Source organism: Zootoca vivipara, chromosome 15 (genome assembly GCF_965207765.1).
Source record: "Zootoca vivipara chromosome 15, rZooViv2.hap1.1, whole genome shotgun sequence".
Taxonomy (NCBI): Eukaryota; Metazoa; Chordata; class Lepidosauria; order Squamata; family Lacertidae; genus Zootoca; species Zootoca vivipara.
The window spans coordinates 2927270-2943960 of NC_142598.1; the positions used below are offsets into that span (position 1 = coordinate 2927270).

Consider the following 16691-nt stretch of genomic DNA (forward strand, 5'->3'; position numbering starts at 1 on the left):
GCCCCCTAACCCTGTGAGGGTGAATGAGTGCACATGCAAGCACAGGTGTGCTAATGTTACTCCTTCCATTTTGGTCAGCCATGGCTGAAGCATTACAGCTCTGCTCATCCTCCTCTGGAGCCACCCTGCCCAATCTCCCCCTCTTTTACTGATTTATCCTATATACAGTGGTACCTCTACTTACGAATAACTCTACTTACGAATAACTCTACTTACGAATGGAGCTCCATCCGCCATCTTGGATGCGGTTTAGATAGGATTTTTTCTACTTATGAATTTTTTCTCCCAATGCATTCCTATGGGATTTGACTTTTTTCGACTTACATATGTGCGTTCGGAACACATTAAATTCATAAGTAGAGGTACCACTGTATACTAATAGCAAAGTCTTCAAAGATGGGTCCTTATGTAGCCAATATAGCACCATCCACACAAGAGGTAGGTATCTGTAGGTTTCAGGGAACCCCAGGATTTGCCGAAACAAAATGTTAGGTGGGAAAAGCCCTAAGGGGGCAGCAGAAACCCAAAACAGCTCAATGGGACCTGAACATGTTCCACAGGCACAGAATGCCAGATGACTCTGTTTGGAGGGCAAGGTGGGGAAGGGATAGAAATGGGAGTATCCTGAAAGGAGGCCTTCCTGGCTGGTTGGCATCCTGAACAGCGACAGTCAATATGTTGCCAGCCCCGTTTGTTCACTGTAATTGCTTCTTTACAAACCACTTAATTAGAATCATGTTTAAGCTCCTCGCTATAAAATTCACAATGACATACTTTTAAAAGAAAGAAAGAAAGAAACCAGTTTCATCAACTATCAAAGCAAAGCATGCACTTAAAACCCTGGGTATCTCCTTCCTCCCTGAAGCGTTCTTCTTCTGCACTCTGTACTGAGCGCAGAAATGGCGACACAAACTCTACGGGTGGCAGACGGCAAAGTGGGTCAGGTGCTGGGTTAATATCTGGTCCCTGCTCAGCCACTGGAAGGAGGAGATTAAAGGGAGGGGGAAGAAGACTCCCCTCCCTTATTCTCTATATCTCTCATTTTGTACTGAGCTCACGCTCAACTCTAAAAATACCTATGATTGCACAGTGAGTTTCTCAGTTGATCCGGGATGACCGCGAACGAAAAGCCTCCCCGCCCCCAGGCTGGGATTACTGCTCAGAGCACCAGAAGGCTTCAGCAGCAGCAGCAGCAGCAGCCACAGCTGGAAAAGAACCATCTGTCTGTTTACTCCCTAGGGCACCTCCTGCTGGCCTAAGAAAAGCTAGTAGCCCAAGAAAGTCTTGAGTTCCTCTGGTTCCTCTTGCGACTGGTGCTCAACTCTGTGACATTATGATTCCATCAAGAGAGCATTTCATGAGAAAGGAGTGTTTGGCGGTGAGAAGGGAATGTCTTCTAAAATCATGTGTGCGGATGTGTGCATACATTGTGTGTCAAGAGCCAAGGCACATAAAATGGCACGAGGTGGTATGCCTTACCGCTCAACCGAAATAAACGTCAGAGAAGAATGATTAAGGTATCCTTCATTTAAAAAAACGGGAGGCTTTCCTCCTGGGGATACTGGGCCCAGACATACCTAAAAAAGCAAGGGAAATAATATTGTATGCCATGGTAGCTGCAAGAATATTAATCGCTACAAATCGGAAAGGAAATTCCGACTAAACTGGAGTGGCAAAGTAAACGCCGAGTTGGCAAAAATGACAGAGAAACTGAGAGCTCATACTGATCAAACATTTATTAAAAAATGGGACATTTACAAAAAATACCTTAAGGATACTGACAAGCTGGAACGTGTCCAGAGGAGGGCAACCAAAATGGTCAAAGGCCTGGAAATGATGCCTTATGAGGAACGGCTTAGGGAGCTGGGTATGTTTAGCCTGGAGAAGAGACGGTTAAGGGGTGATATGATAGCCATGTTCAAATATATAAAAGGATGTCATATAGAAGAAGGTGAAAGGTTGTTTTCTGCTGCTCCAGAGAAGCGGACATGGAGCAATGGATTCAAGGTACAAGAAAGAAGATTCCACCTAAACATTAGGAAGCACTTCCTGACAGTAAGAGCTGTTCAACAGTAGAACTTGCTGCCAAGGAGTGTGGTGGAGTCTCCTTCTTTGGAAGTCTTTAAACAGCGGCTTGACAGCCATCTGTCAGGAATGCTTTGATGGTGTTTCCTGCTTGGCAGGGGGTTGGACTGGATGGCCCTTGTGGTCTCTTCCAACTCTATGATTCTATGATAATAATATGATGTCAGTGGCAGGCCTCAAATGACTTCTGTGGTATGATGGATAATTATAAGAGAATATATATTGCTGATGAAAATTAGCAAATGAAAATGAAAACAAACAGTGCGCTAGATAGATTAATTGGTAGAAGCTGGGGAGTGTCAATTTTGAGTGGAAAAAATGGCTGAACAGAGAGAAGATTCATGCTTGTTCCCGTTAAACCACCCCGTTGATGTTTATAATATGCACATTTGTGCACTAACACCCGCTGCCATATTTCCCATAGCCACTGCTTTGTTGTTGGAAGCTTCCAGTAACTAGCAATGATCTTATGTGCTGCAAGCTACAATTTTACAATCTTGTTTCCTTTGTATAACAGCCTACACTTTCTCCAATAAAATAACAAGTGTTTCCAAAGGGAGTTCTCGTTGCATTTTAAAACTCTTTTATAACTCTTTCCCAGAAGTGCAGATTACTTATAAATGACCACCAAGTAGGTTTGAAATCTATGCCATTTCTTACCACACCGTCATCTTTTTGCTTCCGCAGTGCCATACTTTTTTTTTCAAACCATTGCTGGTGTGTAGTACAATGGGTACAATCATTTATGAAACCAGTGGGTTTCTGTGTGAACATTTCTAGGCCTCTTTCCTACAGCTCCTCTTCCTGTCTCACACACCACTAGTTGTCTTCCTACACGGAATAATACCATGCGTATGTAAGTTGTAACATGAGGCGATGCTAAATGGTGGTAAGCCATGGCATTAAGACTCAGTGATTGATGCTCGTGTAGAATTGTCACATCAAACTATACTGGGAAGTCAAGCAGGATCCTTTGTTGATCAGGATCCACAGAGAAGATCAACGGGTTGTGGCGAAATGGCCCAGCATCCTCTGAGCATTCACTTTCTCTGCTTCTCTCTCTCTCCCCCTCCAGTTCTTTTCCATCTTTGCATTTGCAACATGTGGCAGCTACAGTGGAGAGTTCCGCATGAGTGTTGAGTGTGCAAACAAGACTGAGAGCGATCTTGATATAAAGGTGGAGTTTGCATACCCCTTCCGGTGAGTTGAATCCTCAGCTGCGATTCTTCAGAGGCAGATCCATACAGTTTTATTTATTCATGTATTTGAAAATTTATAACCCACTCTTTCATAAAATATAACAAGGCAGTTTACAGCATATAAAATACAATTTCTTATATTTTTTATTTCCATTTATAACCACTTGCTGTCCAAAAGATCTCAAGAGTGGTTTGCAGTAGATAAATCCATAAGCTTATATATACCGTAGCTAATAAGCACACTGAAACCATGTCAGATGAGTCACATTACAAAATATATAAGCAATGTCCATATACATATAAAGGTAATATAAAAACAGAAAAAATCAGAGCACGCTACAATATCAAATTCCCATCTATACAACGTACAATCACTCACCATCCATTTCACACAACCATTCCCTGTCTCAAGCATCACCTCCATCAACCACTCATGAAGATTCCACTCACACCCAACAACATCACAACCCACACCAAACAGGTTATTGCCAAGCATACATGCATAGGATGCTCCTAATGGACTCATGCCCAACCCCCATGGAACAATGCAATACTCCTCTCCCATCTCTCACCTGAGAGGGCCTATACCAGAGCAGCTCTCACCCTGGAGGGTATAGAGCGGCTTCCATCCACTCACTACATCCTAACTTTGTTGTTTAGTCATGTCTGACTCTTCGTGACCCCATGGACCAGAGCACGCCAGGCACTCCTGTCTTCACATCCCAACTACATAAGCATAAGATGCATGGTACTGCACAACCTCAAAATCTGGTAAACAAACACTGGTAGCAGACACAAACATCAAGCTCACACTCAGTAAGCGTACACAGATCCTCGCATGCCATGGGGGGGGGGGCAGCTGATTCACCATCAAAGGCAAGGAATGTCTCCAGCCACAGTGGAAGTGGTGAATGCAACACCAAGCCCCAACTGTTGGGAGAGGGGCTGTTCTCTCCACCTCCTGCCTTGAATTTATTTGTTCAACAAATACTTATGCGTGCAAAATGTAAAAACAACCAACAATTTTCCCCAAAAGCAGTTCTTGGTGCAATGCCTTAGCATTGTTTAAAGAACCTCATATAAGAAGGCTGGGGAAAATCTTGGCTTGAGAGCTGCTGTCAGTCAGGCTAATCAGTGGTCTGATTTGGTATAAGATATATTCAAGCGCTAAAACCCCTAAATCATTCATAATTGCACAATCCTCCTCTAACTCAAAATTCAGCTTCTCTTGGCACCAGATGTGTGTTGCTTTGGTGCAGAATTCAAACAGCAACAGCCCAGGGTATGTACAGCTCTAACGGAAGGTGATGGACTCTCCTTCCTTGGAGGTTTTTAAGCAGAGGTGGGATGGCCATCTGTCATGGATGCTTTAGTGGAGATCCCTGCATTGCAGGGGGTTGGACTAGATGACACTTGGGGTCCCTTCCAGCTCTCCAGTTCTGTGGTGCTATGATGACTCTCCCTCTTTTTCTCCTTCCCAGGCTCCACCAGGTGTATTTTGAAGCTCCTACTTGTAAAGGGAACAAGGATAAAGTTTTCTTGATTGGAGATTACTCCTCCTCTGCTGAATTCTTTGTCACCATTGCTGTCTTCGCCTTCCTCTACTCCCTGGCCGTTATTGTAGTCTACGTATTTATGCAGGACAAGTACAGGGAGAACAACAAGGGACCCATGATTGTGAGTGCCCAAACTCCAGGGTGTGATGCAGCATAGACATGTGGCTGAATGCAGGGACAAACCCTGACACTTCCTAACAACCAGGAGCAGACGTCACAGCAGCTGAAGGGTGCTGTGGATAGGTGGAACATTAATTAGGAAAGCCTGTTGCCAGGGCCACCTCTACCGTTAGACCAATGGCCATTAGCCGCGTCTAACTCAATACCGTCAAAGAGTAGTAGCAACATTATGAGATAGTTATATTCTGAGTGGGTGGTAAAGTGGGCGAGGTGCTTGATTTTCTGCCTCATATGCTGCAACATCAGGGCCATAAAACTTGGTATAGGGATGGAGGGAATAAGACAGGGTTTCTAAAGTATTTGGACTACAGGATGAAAGTTGAGGCGAGGACTGAAGTTCTGAATACTGATGTGCAGCTGGACTTTAGGATGATGGTGACCCACCAAGCTGGGTGCAGCCAGCAGCGATGAATGAGGGGCTCAGCAGGGGCTTGACAAACCATTTGTGTTTGTTGTGCTAGCTACCTGGGGCTTTAGAAACAGTGGCTTGACTGTGGCCAGCTGGTTAGTTTGCTGCACACCAGAAATTCTGTGTGTGTTTCCACCAATTCTGAACAGACCAGAAGGTCCTGGGAGCAAGTGTGAAGCAGGCAGGCCCAGCTCTAGGGGTAGTCTTGGTGGCGCGGGGCGCCAGGGCGCTGGGCCGGCAGGAGGGCGCTGTGCGGCAAAGCCACGCGGAAGCCATGCTGCGCGCTGTGCCCACCCACCAGGGCGGGGGTGCCGGAGCGATCTCCGCGCCAGGGCACCCAACCGACTTGAGGCGGCCCTGGAAGCAGGAGGCCCAAAAGAGCTAAGAAGCTTTGCAGCAGAAACTGGGTCTGGGTTAGGGGATCTGGACAAGTGGGGGGAGCTCCATATTTAGCCCAAGCTGAGTGAGACACATCCAAATGGACAAGTTGCACCAGCGCAGTGGTTTCACACTGGGCCCTGGTGACTCCACCTCTTTCTGGATTTTCTTTGGACACTGTAGTGTCTTTGGTCCAGGGTCTGAGCACCATTGGGTCCTAACAATCCACTGGTAGCCACTTGCTTCTCCTACAGGGACCCACCTCATCCTTTAGGCAACTGTAGTAACCTCTTGCCCTCCCCTCACCCCCCACTGCAGGATTTCATCGTCACGGCTGTTTTCACCTTCATGTGGTTGGTGAGCTCCTGTGCTTGGGCCAAGGGCCTTTCAGATGTCAAGGAGGCCACTGATCCTGACAATGTGATTGAAGGCATGGCTGTGTGCCGGAGCGAAGGCAACAAGTGCAATGAGCTGCGGGAGCCAGTCACCTCCGGCCTCAACACCTCTGTGGTTAGTCCTCCAAGCCCCTACTCTGCTTGCTTGCTTGCTTGCTTAAATGTTTTATATACCCCTTAACTACTAAAATCTCTAAGCAGTCTGCAACGATACAACCAAAAAACAAAAACAAGTTAAAACTGTAAAATGGAACCTCGGTTAGAATACCAGCTGGAGTTTTAAAAAGTCTTCAGTATGTGCCAGAAGTTCAGTAGGGAGGTGATCTATCTGACTTCAAGGGTTTATGGAAGGGAGTTCCATTAGATTGGTCCTGCAATACTGAACGCATGGCTCCGGGTTGATCTAAGTCAGGGGTCACCAAACTTAACGCGCTTTGGGACAGTGCCTGCAGCGCTGATTGTGCTGCAGGCCGGGGAGCGTGCGCCCATACGCGTGCGCACACGCTATTTCTGACGCACTTCCAGGTCACAGGAGCACAGAAATAGCTTGTATGCATGCGCACAGGCCTCCTCTGACCCGGAAGTGCGCCAGAAATGATGCTCATGCGCGCAAGCTATTTCCGGTGCTCCTGCGACCCGGAAGTGGGCAGCCGCGCCATGCCGCAGCGGTAAGAGCGGGCAACGGGTGTTGCCGCGGGCCGGATAAATGAGTCCTTCAGGCCGTATCCAGCCCCCGGGCCGTAGTTTGGGGGTGCCTGATCTAAGCCATGGGGGACTATTAACAGTGATTCCCCTGAGGATCTCAGTGACTGAGCCTAAGGGCAGCCAGTGCAGGCTCTTGAGTCCTGGAATCAAGTAGGATAGAATGCTGCTGAGCCATATGAAGGGCAGCCTATGTATATTTGTACCCTGGCCTCTGAGAAGCCATCTTATAGCCTGTGCTTTCAGTACCAGTTCCAAAAGGGGGGCGAGCAGGAGTGCAGAGAAGGAGCAGGTCCAGGGGCCTCATGTCAGTTGTTCAGTATGGGCCTCTGCCAGTGCTCAGCCATGCCAACCCTAGATGCCAGTTCTGGGTGCTTTTGAGCATTCAACTGCTGTAAAGGTGCCGTGTGTTTGGTGGTGGTGTGTGTGTGGTATTCATGTGTAGTTCTGTATTTTGTAGGGTGGCAGATCATTCATACTGTTATGTTTCCTCAAAGTAAATCTGCATAGGACGCTGCATCTTTAATTTGGTTTAATTGCTAAATTAATCCATTTGAAACTTTAATTGACTAATCATTGGGGCCCATTTTAATCACTGGCAACAACTTTTTATCAGTGGGACTGAGAGTTCTTTAATTTGGGCATGTTTTGCTGGTGCTCAGGTTACTGTAAGAAGAGAATAACAATAATATATGCCTGTAGTAATATGTTTGCCAGTTATTGATTGATTGATGTTCTTTATCCACCTGTCAATAAATATTCTCTGGGAGACTTACAACAAAATGTTATTAAAAATATGATATACAATAATTAAAAACAACAATAAAAATAAATTACAGCAAGAAATAAGAGGAAAAGATGTTTGCTTGCTGGACAGAATTGCTTTTGTTCATTTATATACATATTGCATATTTACTCAAATGTAGATCCCACTGAGTTCAATGTGGCAAAGGACCCCAAGCAGACTTGAAGAAATACAGCCTTAAAAGAGAAGCTTGGAACATTCTCTCATCTTATTTTACACTCTGCAAAGATGATGGCACTGCTGCTAGCTTTCAGAAGAGTAGCTGTGTTGGGGGGAACTGACAGGTGTCAGTCCTCTGTAGGTAGTGCTTGAAGGTGAAGTCCATAGTTTCCCAGGGTTGCCAGAACAGACCTCTCCCTCTCCAGACTGGCTGGTGTAGCCAGTGGGGTGGAGGGGAGGCAATATTTGACTGCTGCCTCCAGAGCAGTGCCTAAGGGGGAAAGGGAAGACCTTCACCTTGCATCCTTATCAGAATGTTTCAAGAAGCAATGGCTGAGTCTCCATTGCCCCAGTAGGGCTAGGAGTCTTCCTTCCCTTGCTGCTTGGCCATTTACTGTCCTCTGCCGCACCCCATCAGTCGTGTTGACCAAAGTAAAGCCAAAGTGATTCTTCAGATGAGACTTAATCTGGTAGATGTGCTTATATAAATCAACCTTCAGTTTGCAGCGGCAAAAATGAGTGAATGATGGGAGACCTGAGATTTAATTTTTGTGAATGTGGCTGTTGGCGGGAGCCCTTCCAAGGGAGCAGTACTGCAGCAGCCCTTTAGCTGATCTACTTGTGGCTAAACACCTATGAATAAATGAGCTGCAATGTTTATGAAATATTAGAGCAAATGGTAATCTTCAAATTGTTGCAGGGAAACCTTTGGGGGTTTCCAAGGAGAAGGTCCTAATAAAGGACAATCTTCCCTGGTGGGCACTTGCCCACTAGCACCCCTCTTCCCCTGGAAACAAGCAGCAGGGATGTGATCCAGGGGCAGGGGGAGGCACACACAGTTAATGTGGTTGTCTTCACAAAACAATGCTCTAAGAAGCTCTAGGGTTCCTCCAGAGTCTCTTCAGTGAGAAGACTGGAAAGACAGCAAACAGGTAAAGCATCTGGTTTCAGGTTCAATCCCTAGCATCTCCAGGTTAAGTTGGGGAAGACTCCTGACTGAGACCCTGGAGAACTGCTGCCAGTCAGCACAGGAAATACTGGATGGGCTAAGATCCTAAGGGCTCAACCAGACTAACCCGATCTTTATCACTGAATCGGAGCAAACGTCGGTTGGGCTTTCTGCATAGAATCATAGAGTTGGAAGAGACCACAAGGGCCATCCAATCCAACCCCCCGCCAAGCAGGAAACATCATCAAAGCATTCCTGACAGATGGCTGTCAAGCCTCCGCTTAAAGACCTCCAAAGAAGGAGACTCCACCACACGCCTTGGCAGCAAATTCCAAATTTGCAAATTGACCTTTGCTCCAATTCAGTGGTATAGAGCAGATTTTCTTGGGGAAAGTGGCAGGGCAAATGGGAAACTGCTCAGACCTGTGCTTTCCAGGCACGGGAGAAGTGGAAATGGGGACATGCCCTAACTCTTTAGGAAAGCAAACTTGTGTAGGTTACAGCATGTATGGATGTAGGGTGCCCATGAGAGTTATTTGTTTTGCAAATGGGCTTCAACAGGTTACTGGCCCCTGTTTTGCAGCATTAACATGCACGCCCACACAGGGAAGCCCAAGACATTTTGCTGCTTGAGGCAAATCAGAAAACGGCAGTCATCCCAGGAATGGTACTTTGCTAAGAGTGCTTCAACAGGTAGCCGCAAGAGCAGCGTTGGTGGCAGCTGTTAAGCCCCTCGCCGGCTTTGGGTGGGGACGATGCTGGGGACCAGCGCAACTGAGCCAGTGGCTGAGGGTGGCAGGATTGGCAGTGGCTGAGCCCATGCGCCTCTGCCCTGAATGGTCACCGGGAGAGGCGCTGGACCCAGAGCCCTGCCCAGGCAGGCAGCTAATAGCATGGGATTGGTGAGGAAGACTCTGCAATTAATTGTCCTTTCTCCACCCTGTCTTCATTTTGTCCCCAGGTTTTTGGCTTCCTGAACTTGGTGCTTTGGCTGGGGAACATGTGGTTCGTGTTTAAAGAGACGGGCTGGAGTGCCCCCTTCGTCAAGTACCCACCTGCCCAGGAGAAGCCGCCAGCACCTGAGGCCTTTGGCGAGGCCTACAACCAAGCGCCAGGCTATGGGCAGCAAGACACGTATGGGCAGCAGGGTGGCTACCAGCCTGATTACAGCCAGCAGGGCTATGGGCAGCAGGGAGAGTATGGGCAGCAAGCTGTCCAAGGCGGGCCCACTTCCTTTGCAAACCAGATGTAGGCGGGTGAGTTGTGTTGCTGGCTGGCTGGGCAGGGCGGTGGGGTAGAAGAGTTCTCTTCCCTTGCCCTTCAATAAGGCTGGGCAAGCAACATGTTAGAAATATTACTCTGCGGGAAAAACTGAGTCCTGTAGTCGAGACCCATGTTCTGCAAATTAAGCACATTTGTGTCATTTATTATGGTTTTGCTGGTCATGGAGGAGGAACAAGGAGCTATGCAGGGCATGGAAGCGTCACTCCTTGACCACTTGAACCTGATCATCACACACTAATTTTATGAAGGGGACAGTTTGCAAGTCAGCTTGTAGTTCTCATACACAACCCTGACACCCTTTAAGACATGAACAATCCCCAGAATGTGGCACCCCAAAAGCCATTGTGCAGATGAGTGCACAAGCACAGGTGCCAGTTGAATAGGAATTGGGTGTGTGTGTGTGTGTGTGTGTGTGTGTGTGTGTGTGTGTGTGATTATAGGGTGAGGAAACCCAAAAGGAAATGTGCATCAGGTAAATACACCCGTGCCCCCCTCTGCCATGTGAACAACTCCATGCAAATGTGGCTAGAAACACAACCAGATGAAATGACCTCACTGTGCTTCATGCTACTAATGTGAACATACCCGTATTCAAATGCTTCTCCACATCCAAAGCCATTTCCCCATGCAATAATGATAATAATAATAGCATGCTACTGGCTGTTATGCTTTGTGAAGTAACATGGCATTTAGTAACAAATGCGGTCTTATTTGGCAGCTTGCTGATATTTGGGGCATGCACCTTTTATACAGTTGTATATTATAGCAGTGTAGGCCCTAATGCACAGTTGTGCCTGAGGCTGACAGGTGTGGAATCTAGAGGAGGATAACATCCTACACCTCTGGGCTGTGAGCATCTAATTCAGGTGTAGGAAACCGTTGGTCTTACAATGTTGCTGAACTACAACTCCCATCAGCCCCAGCAAGCATAGCCAGGGATGATGGGAGTTGTAGTTTAGAAACATATAGAGGGCCAAACATTCCCCTCACCTGATCTGGATTGCTGACATAATGACCGTGATCTCTGAAATGAGAGCCTTTTGGATACTGTTGAATGGGCAAATCAGCTTTGTTGGTCTGTGTGTGGAATTTGTTAGTCTGTAGGTCTCTAGGCATATTTCACCCAGATCTCAGGTTCAAATTTGAACTCCATCATACTGGTAGACTACAGAAGCAGCTGACTGCTGCTAGGACTCCTTCCCCTCTGTTGGCCTTAATGGCCAGAAGCCCCCTCTGCCTTAGCATGTCTCCTTCCATGAGGAGTCGTCCTCAGCTCTTGGTGCACAGAATGCAGCTTCCTATGCCTGGCCACGTACCTCTGAGAGTCGAGGCTTTCTCCAACTGCTCTACAACACAGCCTCATCTAAATCAGTAAGCAATGAGTCCTTTGTCAGGATGTAAATGAAAGCAAGGCTTTGTCCTTTGCATGCAGTGGTAAAGAACGATGTCAAGATTCCTTTGTGCAAATGTATATTAGGGAGTGAGGGATTAAATTCCTTTCCTGATTAAGCTTCCTCCCCCCCCCCCCTCAACTCGCTACACGCCCAAGCTACAATTTGCACCATGCCTTAGATGTTTTGCTCTGCTGACAAACAGCAACTGAGAGAAATGAATTATTTTAATATGTAAAATATTATGCATGTGTTTTATGAGTTGGTGGGGGAGTGATTTTAATTGGTAAAATTGTGTATGCCATGGTCCCAGCCAGAAGGAAAAACCCTCATAATCAGAAATAAGAGAAAATTGGCTGCGTGTCAGTTTTCTTTGTTAACAGATACCAAATTGCACCAGATCTTGAGCTAAGACACTCTTCAGAAGAGCTGTGGTAGGGGGGAAAGTTTGTCGGCTCAGCACTCATGCAAGTAGTCTGATGAAGTTTGGGCAACTGAGTCTGATACCACTCTCTAGCAATGGGAGTTAATTTTATTTATTTATTTTAAAACAGCTGGGCTTCTTGTCAATGGAAGCTAGCCCATATCTGAAATCCACTTAGTAGAGTTTCATGTCTTAAAATGCATTTTGTATACAACTTCCCAGCGTGGAAATAAAACTTTGCCCCTTAACCATTCAGACGCAGGAAGCCTATAAATTTCCGGCCATGGCTGGCACCATTTGAGGGGACCTTGCCCCAGGGGCCTTCCAGGCTCTTGCCCTAAGCAAGCTGGCCAGGGAGCAGGAGGGTGGGTGGCACTGCAAGAGGGGTAGCCCAGTGCTGAAAAGAGAAGTACTGAGCAAAGCAGATGCAGCAGATGCCGCCATCTTACCTGCCCCAGATTTCACCTGTGGCCCTTACCCAAGGCTGGCTTGCCCATGAGGCAAGATGAGGCGGCTGCTTCAGGCAGTGGGATCCACTGGGGGGGCAGATCTGGCCTCCCTGTGGGGAGAGGCCCAGAAACAGGGGAAATAAGCTACATCAACATAAAATTAAGTCAGTAGCAGTGGTGTTTCCTCCTGGGCCTCAGCGTTTGCCCTATCATGCCAGGCCTGCGTGGAAGGCAATCATTGCTTGGCACCCATCGGCTCCTTGGGTCTGGGCTGTGTGGTGGTCTTCCAAGGCCAAGAGAGGTAGGGGTGACGATGCCATGGCTGGGGACAACCCCTTCCCTAAGCAGCTGAGCCAGAAAGAGCCCTTCCCTCCACCCACAGGGCCATTGGAGAAAGACTTCAGAGATCTGTTTCAGTTCTGTTCAGATGCTCCTGGAGGGGGTTTTGTGTGCGAGTGTCGCTTCTGTCACTGGAAAGCTTCCCTTTTTCTCTATTCATCTACTTTCTCTCCCTCTCCCTCTCTCTCTTTCTCTCTCTCTCTCCCCACAGGTCCCTACCCCCAGTAGGAGGCGTTGTGTGGAGGAAGCTACCATCCTGTCCCTGCCCCCCACGTCCCCTTGTGCAGGGGAAAGGGGGGGCCTGCGGGTGCTTGCACTGGGAGGGGGCTGGTGGGGTGTCATCCCTCCCCCTCCCAAATGAATGTAGATGTTTGTGCTGTTTATATATATATATTATATATATATGAGAAACTACAACTAGAGATAGAGCGCCCCCTCTCCCATTGCCTCATGCGCGCACACTCTGCCCGATCTCATTCCCCATCCCTGGGACAGCTCCCTCCGTGACTTTACATGGCTCCCTTTTCACCCCTGCCATCTCGGCTCCAGACCCCCAAACTTCCCAGCTCTCCAGTCTCCTCTCTAACCTCCCCCCGCTGCCATTCCCTTTGAACCCCCACCCACCCAATGTTGTGGAAAGCATGGCATGACTCTCACTCACCACTCTCTTGACACTTCGCCCCCAACGTGTGGCAAATGCTCCTCCATCTCCCCTCCGCATGCCCCCCAGGAACACCAGCTGGTCATGGGGGAGGGGTTTGAGATTGGAGGGCAATTCAGTTGCCATCTTCAGTGTCTGAATGCCAGGCAGATTTGGGGTTTATTAAGGGGTTTGGGGTTCAATATTATACTCAGCGCTTTCATTCAGGTTTTTAACACTCACTTCTCCATTCCCAGCCCGTCCTCCCAAAAGTTTAAGGGTCAGGATAGAGGGCAACTGAAATATTGGGGGATATTGTCTCCTGCTTCTCCTCCCTGTTGGTCTGTATTGGGGATGCGGGGTGTTAAAAGGAGGAGGATCCTAACGGGGGACACTGCGGTGTTTGTTACGGTTTGGAGGTTGTGTGTGTGCCTACGTAATATCTGCAGAAGGGTTTATTCTGGAGGGGAGACAAAAGGCAAAATGTGGGGTGGGGGTATCATTCCCACTGAGTTGTATTTCTGGGGGCTACATTATTTCCCCCAATACCAGCATGTATGCCATGATCACCAGTGCAGCTTGGGGCCCACAGCTCAGGGTGGGGGGAGGACCAAGGGGGAGACTCTGTTATACATCCTTTTTCCTTTCCCCCTCTCTTTCCTTCTCCTTCCAAGATTGCATACTCAAGATACTTGAAAGTGGAGCCACCTGGATCCCTTTTCTCAATTCATCGTACTCACAGTCAGGGTGATTCAAGCGTGTCCCCATGACTTTGGTTCTGAGGCCGTTGGGAGAAGCGTGTGGGGTTTCTGTCAGGCAAACAGCCCAACAGGAATTGCACAGGGCGTACAGATTGTGTGAACTGACACCTCCACACAGAACCTGTATGTAGAGCTGCAATGTTACTTCTGAGCAACTCTTGTGGCTCAGAAATGTCTAGGTCCAATGGGGAACCCAGGCAGCCTGTGCCTCTGCACAATTTCCACAGGGTACTGAGCCCGTTGGTGGTTCCACATACTCACGATTTATTTATTTATATATTTATTTATTTATTATTATTATTATTATTATTATTATTATTATTATTATTTAGTATACTGCCCTTCATACACAGAAAGGAGGCCTACGGTTAATATGGGGATTTTGCTGCACCATGACAATTGTGAAGAAGTGTTGTAGTTATTATTGATTAATTCACATAGAATTGTAGGGTGTAATCTTGTGGTTGTGGTTTCAGGTCGTAACCTTTAGCAGTTAGCTGGAAGTTGGTTCCACCTGGGTTTACTTCTAAGTAAATTTGTTTAGGATCAGGTTAATATGAATCTCACCCCACCCCTTCCCTCCTTCCCCCAGTCTCCAGTTCATTTCATTGTCTGATTTATCCTTCTCCCCATCTTTTTCACCTCTTTCTTTTTTCTCATCTTTACGGTTCTCTTCCTATGGACCTATTTCTTTTCCTGGTCTATCCCAAAATTCCTGCTCCTGTGCTCTTAATCTGCAGCCTGCAGCCTCCAAACCAACCTGTTTTCCATAGCAGCCAAAGCATTCCCCTTCCCATCTCTCTCTCTCCCAACATTCCCAGAGGCACTCTGACTATATATTACTCAGTGTCTGTGTATCTGATCGTGCCGTAATTGTGCGTTTCAGTTTGTCCGGCTCTTTGCCCCGGTCGATATCGTGATTTTTTCTTCCATCTTTAAATGACAAAAAATACCAACAACAACAGCAGCAAAATGACAGGAAAAATATGCATTAATTCCCCAAATCTGCCCCCTCACCCAAAAGGTATAGAGAAAAAATGGATAAAAACCAAATAAAAAGGGAAAGAAAATGTATTAAAAAATAAGTATTTGAAGTGTCCTTATTTTGAGTTGTTCTTATCGTGTTTTATATCTGTCTCCTAAACTCAAATGTAAGAATGAACTAAAATGGATGTAACCACCTATGTCCTGCAGACCTGTCCCCTCATGCCCTTATCCAAGTTTGTACACCTGCTCAGGTAATGGATGCATTAGCAAATTATGCATTTGCATTTGTTATTTGGGAGCCCTGTCTCCCAAAACCCTCCTAGTGGGATGAAATTGCCAGACCTCTTGGAGAAAGCCAAGGCCTCTTTCATAGCATCCCTCTGGTCTCTGATTCACCCAGTCACTTCAGGTCAGTGTGAGGACTTGTCCACACTTCTGCTTATCTCATGCCTGCAAATGCAAAGCACGGAGCTCAGTGGTTTTCCCATTGCCCCACCACTCTGGGAAACCTGCTCTTTAGAGCTAAATCGGAGAAAACATCAATCTGGAGCAAACCCAGTTGACACTTGCTCCCATTCAGCAGTAAAGATCAGATTTCCTTGGGTGGTGGGGGAGAAAGATGGGGGACAAGGGCAAGTCTGGATGAGCCCTGCTACTCAGCAGTTTAGAAAAGTATCTGCCCATCGTAGCTTTCAGAAGGGTGTTTATAGTTGAACTGGTGCTGCTCACAGCATCCACACAATACTATCAGCAATGAAATTGCAGTTCGAACTTTTTAAAACATTTAATCTCCCCCTCCTTTTTTTACATTTAATATCTCCGCCCCCACTTAATGCAGAACATTTGATAAGTAAAAATAACTCAGTATGCATCTGTAGTCACCTGTGGTGTTGGAAGCAGGTTAGTGGGGTTTTTTGTTTTGGCCATGTGGGTGGTAAAACTTTGGTTGGTGGCCTCTATTGCCACACCCTTCCCCTGCGCTAGCCATGTCCCCCTGGGATCCAGTCAGAAGCTGGGGTGGTTTCTGTAATGCTAGGATGTCCTTTTTAAAGCAGGATAATTAAGAGGTATGACACTACAGTCTTTACCTTGACAAGGTTACTGTGAAGATAGACCACAAGGATTTATCCCCATTTATGTAGATACAAGCTTGCATACTTCTGTAAGGTGTCAGGTAGGGGCTGCTGAAAAACAGAAGGAACACCCTTTGCAGGCCTTTGCTGAAGTCATGCTTTACATAAGTGATTTTGTCGAAACTGTTCCCAGGGTTTCTTAATGTCTCCTCTCAGCAGTGCTTCTGAGCAACAGCCATGTGTTTCAAATAGTCAACATGCAGGAAAATCCCATATTGTATTGTGCCCAGTTGAAAAAATACCCATTCCTGACTGACTGATTTGCCCATTAAGCCCTTTTTGCTAAGGGCTGTGAAGAGGCTTTGCTGTAAGGCATGGACAATAATGCCATCGGCTGTCTTTCCAGAAAAGTTAGCCACTTTGAAACAGCGTTAAGTTTACAATCTGGAACTCTGAGCTCATTTTGTTCTTCTTGCTTAAAGGTAAAGGTAAAGGGACCCCTGACCATTAGGTCCAGTCGTGACCA

General features: G+C 47.0%; 1 protein-coding gene across 2 annotated transcripts in view; it reads left to right on the forward strand.

Moving 5' to 3' along the window:
- SYP (synaptophysin) overlaps positions 1-15190 on the forward strand; it is a 28963-nt gene extending 13773 nt beyond the window's left edge. Inside the window, exons 3-7 of one of the 2 annotated variants that reach the window (XM_035141189.3) lie at positions 3161-3285; positions 4766-4961; positions 6126-6317; positions 9779-10073; positions 12916-15190. In XM_035141189.3, the coding sequence (XP_034997080.3) occupies positions 3161-3285; positions 4766-4961; positions 6126-6317; positions 9779-10069 (804 nt within the window). In that variant the 3' untranslated portion in view covers positions 10070-10073; positions 12916-15190. Of the gene's footprint in view, positions 1-3160; positions 3286-4765; positions 4962-6125; positions 6318-9778; positions 12172-12915 lie in introns of those variants that run through there. The other variant, XM_088658313.1, reaches the window with a different exon arrangement.
- The last annotated feature ends 1501 nt before the right edge of the window (positions 15191-16691 follow it).